The 6,000-nt window shown below is 39.9% G+C and overlaps 1 protein-coding gene across 2 annotated transcripts in view; it reads right to left on the minus strand.

Moving 5' to 3' along the window:
* The window catches only part of Pbx3 (PBX homeobox 3), a 195,143-nt gene that overhangs the window by 45,902 nt on the left and 143,241 nt on the right, over positions 1-6,000 (minus strand). For both annotated transcript variants that reach the window (XM_029474112.1, XM_021185105.2), the window contains exon 3: positions 3,538-3,779. In XM_029474112.1, coding sequence (XP_029329972.1) covers positions 3,538-3,779 — 242 coding nt within the window. The remainder of the gene's footprint in view (positions 1-3,537; positions 3,780-6,000) is intronic.

Below are 6,000 nucleotides of genomic sequence, written 5' to 3' on the forward strand. Positions count from 1 at the left end.
TGATGTTTGTTAATTTTATGGCAATCTAAATCTGAGCAGGCCTCAGATACATTTTCATTACAGCTTCATTGCAAAACACAGCAGAGTAAATACTGCTTAAGATTCTGGTGTAGCCTTATTTCTCTGGGACTCACAGAATCTGCCTTGATGAACAAGGCCTTCCTAATTCCTAGTTCCTGATAAACGTTCTGCCATTTGGCATTCCCATGATCACTTTTAAGAAGAAAATATGATTTTTGGAAAACCTTTTTTTTTTTGCTTTCAATATAGTTTATTCTGATGAAGTTACAAAAGTAGATACAAAATACAGAAAGTCTTTAAGATACTTGTTTTCATCTGTTTTTATTCCCATTTCAAACAAAAACCAACATGGGCTGATCCTTGGATGCCTGACTATGATGGCCTGTATTATTTTCCAGCTCTTTGTGTGACAATAAAACTCAATAGACAAGGATGGCCTATGATCAGGAACTGATCTGATGCCTGACTCTGACACTGATGTGTGATCCTGAACAATCAACTCATCTAGAGAATGGAAATACAATATGATCTACTTTAGATGCCATGCCTTCCCCTTACTTAACTCTACTTAGCCATTCAAGTAACCAAAGCCCCTTGTTCTTGTGTCCAAACAAAGGGAAATCTCTTCCTCTAAAACAGCGCTGGCAGAGACACTGTGCTAAAGCTGTCCAAAAACAACACAAGAGGTGAAACACCACAATTTCATCTGTAAACAGCTGAGACTACAAGACAAAGTTTGTAAACTACAGTCCTGCTAAGTCTATCAACACTTCATCATAATCTGTCTGTTCGTAGTGCTGCACAGACTCCACATGTCTATACGTGTCCTTCTGACATGTTAAAAACGAGGAAGGAAATATACATTGAAATATCCATGAAACTACTAACTGTATCCAGAAACACAATCCATTATAACATTTAAATTTGATATTCCTCATTTTCTATTTAATTCAAATACAATCTTTTAGTCTATGTAGAACTTGTATATAGTGTGCATTTTTAAGGCAAAATGCATGCATGCGCACGCACGCGCGCGCGCACACATGCACACACACACACACACACACACACACACACACACACACACACACACTAGTGAGCTGACTCTGGTATGAGTTGACATTGAAGTTACTAAAGTCTCTTGGAAGATTATTAGGACATTTATAAGATAAGAATGTTTGAGTCCTTGCCTTCCATTGACGCCAGCTTTACCCAGCCTCTAACAGGGTGATCTGGATGAAGTAGTGAGTCTGGTGCAAAGAAAGAGTACTGTGACAGGGACAGTCAGGACTGACCAGAAAAGTGATGCCATTGGCCTCAATACACCCGTTTCTATGCAAGGTGACTAGTGGCAGTTGCCTGGAAAATATGCATAGATCTATTTAGCATAAAGTTATACAATTAGGATTATACTACAAATTAGAACCATTTTCTACTGTTTATGCTCAGGGCAACCTTTCAACCATGAGTTATTTTGTTTATTCTCAATTATTCACATCAAGTCAGAAAACTGGATTTTTTTTTCATACACAATAATTTTTCCAAAGTTCTTATCTGAACATTCTCTTCCAAAATGTATGCTTGCAAATGAAACATACTTTTGAATACCAGAAAGTCCTGCCCAGAAAATAGAAAATTTTGTAGCATTAATTTGCATTTCATTTTAATTTACACTATATGTATCTTTCTACTCTTCCTTAAAATGCTCACCTCTGGGATAAAGATGTAGCACTTGTTTAATACCATCATTCTCAGAATGTAAGAAAAGGCAAAGGTAGGGACCAACATATACAATTGAAACTCTTCAGAGAACTGTAATAAATCAGTACTAAAACCAAAAGAGTGGTTTCCAGGGATCAATAGAGTAGGAGTGAAGAGGGGAGGGGGAGAAAGCAGAAGAGTGAGAGGCAGGGGGAAAGAGAGACAGAGACAGAGACAGAGACAGAGACAGAGACAGAGACAGAGAGGGCACACAACAAGGATTGTTAGGGCAGAGGGCATGCTCTCTGGTGCTATAAGCTTATGCGTCTGTCCAAGTGCACAGACTGTGTGAGACCAAGAGAGCTCCCTAAGAGAATGTGGACCCTGGGTGCTGATGTGTCAGTGCTGGTTCATGAGCTGTAACAAACAGACCTCTCTAGCAGGCAGTGGTGCTAAGTAAGCCATGCAGATGTGGGAACAGGGGAGACATCTCTGAGAAAAGACTGCTGTGATCCTAAAACTGCCCTTAGACTTTTTTTTCTTTAAGGCAAAGACAAGTCCCCAGGAACACTCTCCACCCCACAAACACACAAAAAGTGCCCACTAAAGTGTATGGGCATTTTGAATAACTGCCAACATGTAGTATTTATGGATAAAATTATATTTTAAAAAAGTGGAGGGAAAAGACAGTTGAGATTGGCAGGATGCTGACTGCTTGTCTGGGCAACAACTCTATGGTATCGCCTGCATGAAGTGCTGCTGTTTTATGTGAGGCAGTAGTCTAGCTTTGCTGTTCAGGCTGGGCTTAAATTCCTGATCAGAAGCAACTGTCTTGCCTTAGTGTCCCCAGTAGCTGAGACTAGAGACAGGCAACTCCACCAGCTTATTGTTTTGACCCCCAAATATGGCAATTTTACAGGATTCATCCTAACTGACCTCTTTACCTTTGTATATGTTCAAAAGTTGACATTATAGTGGATCTTCTAAAGACCTTTCAAATGAGAATTCAGGTTGAATGAGAAGTCATTAAACTAAGGATTTTAGCTTTAAATCACTAACTTAAATATGCTGAAACTGGACCACCCACATTTTACCATGTTACACTGAATCCAGGAACCACTTATTTAGAGTTAAACTAGCAATGTGACTTTCTGTTGTTGGCACATAGTACAATAACATAGCTTAAACTCAGATACTCAATTGAGGCTCAATGAAGTATGGCCAGTAAGTTTGCTGAGACTTTTAATCTTTATTCTTTGTGATCAGGGGTTTAGTACACAATGCCTGGTCTGCCCTGCCCTGTTACAATCACAATTAAACAGGAGGCCTCATCCTCAGATGATCCTAGAAACTCCTTCCACGTAGCCTAGCACACTCCATAGAATTAATTCCTAGGAGGATCCTAGAACTCAGAGTACAACATCAAAAGCTCACAAAGCAAGGATGCTTCTTCCCCTTTTACAAGTTGTTAAGGCTTATGAACAAAGCTAGTGCCTAGGTCCAATTCGACAGGGTTCTTCAGGGCACCAAGTGAGAGTTAGCAAGAAGGAAGGGCTTACAGGTGTGGTGGTTAGGGATGAATGTGAGGAGTGAGGGAACTGAGACAATGGAATAGAGGGTTAGCTTTGCACCGAAAGTTCAAAGCATCTTCATTTCATGGCTCCCACAAATCCCTTGGTTTTGTACATGCATCATCGTTGCTTATTTTAGTCTATGTGTTAACACCTACCCCTTATGGCCCTCGGAATTGGTTAGTACGGTCTAGTAGAAGAGCAATAGAGGGTTTGTGCAGGACTGAGAGTGGCGGCTGCTGACCTGTTCATATTTCTCCAGTTCTGTGTGATAGATTTGTCTGATCTGGGTCAATTTGGCTCTGTAATCTGAGTGTTCAATAGAGTTATCTGAAGAACCTCCAGAGGCTGCCGCGGCTGCAGCTGCTGCCGCCGATCCCCCACCTTTCTCAGGACCTGAAACCCCTTCTGCCAAAAGCATATTGTCCAGTCTCATTAGCTGGGGGTCGGGAGGGTCTTCCTCCTGGGCTCCTCTGATGCTGAGACCTTCAAGGAGAGAGAAAGACAGAAGAAGCGAGAGACAGAGGACAAACAGTGTGAGTATTTTGTTTATTTGAGAAAATGATCAAACAACATCAGTGTACTACAATTCATGCTGAGAGCTTCACGGCTCACATTTGATAAAAAAGCTTGGCTATGAGAATTGCTTTCAAAACACATTTACATGCATCCTAGGACCCCCTAATACTCCCCCTTTTGATGTAACTCCAACTTGGACTCTTTAAAAGAGAAAAACCTGACTTCTTAGAATATTCTGATTATCTAAATTTCAGCTTTAAATGATTTATGCATAAAGTAGGAAGGAGTTCCTAAAAAGAAAATAATGCAGACATACAATCATCAAAGTGTGCTTAACCTGTCTCTCTGTACAGTCAGAGAAACAGAATTGAAAACCCACATAAAATAATGTTAATTTACAAGCCATTTTAAAAATTGGGAAGTAATCAGGACAAGATGTCTTTCTATCACACAATCTCAAAAACAAGATACATTCAGTATAAAGTGATTAACTAGACTTAAATACATATTAAAATGGCATTGTTAGGCACATGCCAGAGGACTGCACAAAGACACCAAATACAGTTTAAAATGCGCCACTGACACAGCAATTGAGTACTGGGCACAGTAGCCTCAATCTCATTCTGCTTTTAAATCAAGAACCTCCAAGTGATGCCAGTCAGCAACCTCTTCTGAGTGCTATAGATCACAGCTGACAATTCATAGGTTTAATCAGGTCACACAGGCTTTCTGCCAACATGTTTTCAACAACACAGAAGACAAAGTTTTAAAATAATTATCATGGTATAAAAAGCACTGGAGTCATGACAGCTCAAAATCAGCATTTTCATTAATGTGTAACACAATCTAAACTATCCCAGCCCAATTAACCTCTGTAAATCTGTTCAGGAGCAGGTTCCCCACACTAGTTACAAGCCATGGGGAGGGGGAGTTGGCATCTCACATGTTTGCATTTGGATTCTGCCTCTTGCTCGTGTGCCTGTTGTTTATCCACAGTAGCATACACTCTGTGTCTGGTGTAACTTACATGACAGTAACATCTATAAGCTGCCAAGTATTCAGCTGATCACCAGTTCTGAGATTTCATACGCTAACCTACATGTACCGTCAATTCTTTTACGAACAGACTTCATCCACAGACGCCCTGAATTATCCTCACAGCATGACAGAGCTCTTGCTTGCTTTGGCTCAAATACACAACTTTGATTTCCTCCCCCGAAACATTTTAAAGCTGTCACTTTTGCTTAAAAATAATTTCAACTGAATAATATAACTAAGGCACCATAATTTAAAATTATATCAGTTGCCGGTTAAGAGACAAGTAAGATTTGAAAATTATAACATATGAAGGCAATAAATTCATTTAGGGAAACCAAAAGTTAGATAACTCTTTAAGCTAAAATCTCTTTGCTGATAGCAAGAAAGACAAACATGTATTTGCTAATTACTGGGGGACTAAAAAGAACTGCCTCATTGTTCTAGAACTGCTCCATATTGGCTAAGTTTGTGTTTTCTACATAACGTCTTTCTTTTCTTCCTTCTAAAACTCTAAAATGTTTGAAGTCTTAAAACCATATGACTGGGACCAACTCCTGGCTTACACACCTCATTCTCCATGCCCTGGTGTAAGTGAGCTTCCTGGATGACTTCCTCTTGCACTTCCAGTTCTGTTTAATTGTAAATCAAGTTAGGCTCCTTATATTTATCTGTTTTAAGTCAATTTTTACTCACTTTTTTTTGGGGGGGGGAGGTGCTTATTTCTCCTCATTTCTAGATAAGTATATGTCTTCTAAAAAGGGGGATATTTTCTGTGTTGGTGAGTGATAGGGTCTTACTACATAGCTCAAGACTGATCCCCCTGCCTTTCCCTTCTGAGGCTGGGATTACCTACAGGTGTGAGCCACCATACCTAGCTGTAATGTGTATATTTTAAAAAGATGACTTCAAGTTTCTGTAAGGTTTCTAATTTCCCCGTTATATTTAAGCACATGAGGCTCTTTCCCTCATGGCATGTGGTAAGGTCCTTTAGCAATACATCAATAGCCAGAGTCAAAATTATTATTACACTTCTTGAGTTCCCTGCACAGTGTGGCACACAGTAGTAGATGCTCGATTGGTCAATACACCAGGGAAACAGACCATGAGGGAGAGAAAGTGTGTCAGGACTATGAAAGGCATGAAGTGACTA

This window comes from Mus caroli, chromosome 2 (genome assembly GCF_900094665.2).
Source record: "Mus caroli chromosome 2, CAROLI_EIJ_v1.1, whole genome shotgun sequence".
Taxonomy (NCBI): Eukaryota; Metazoa; Chordata; class Mammalia; order Rodentia; family Muridae; genus Mus; species Mus caroli.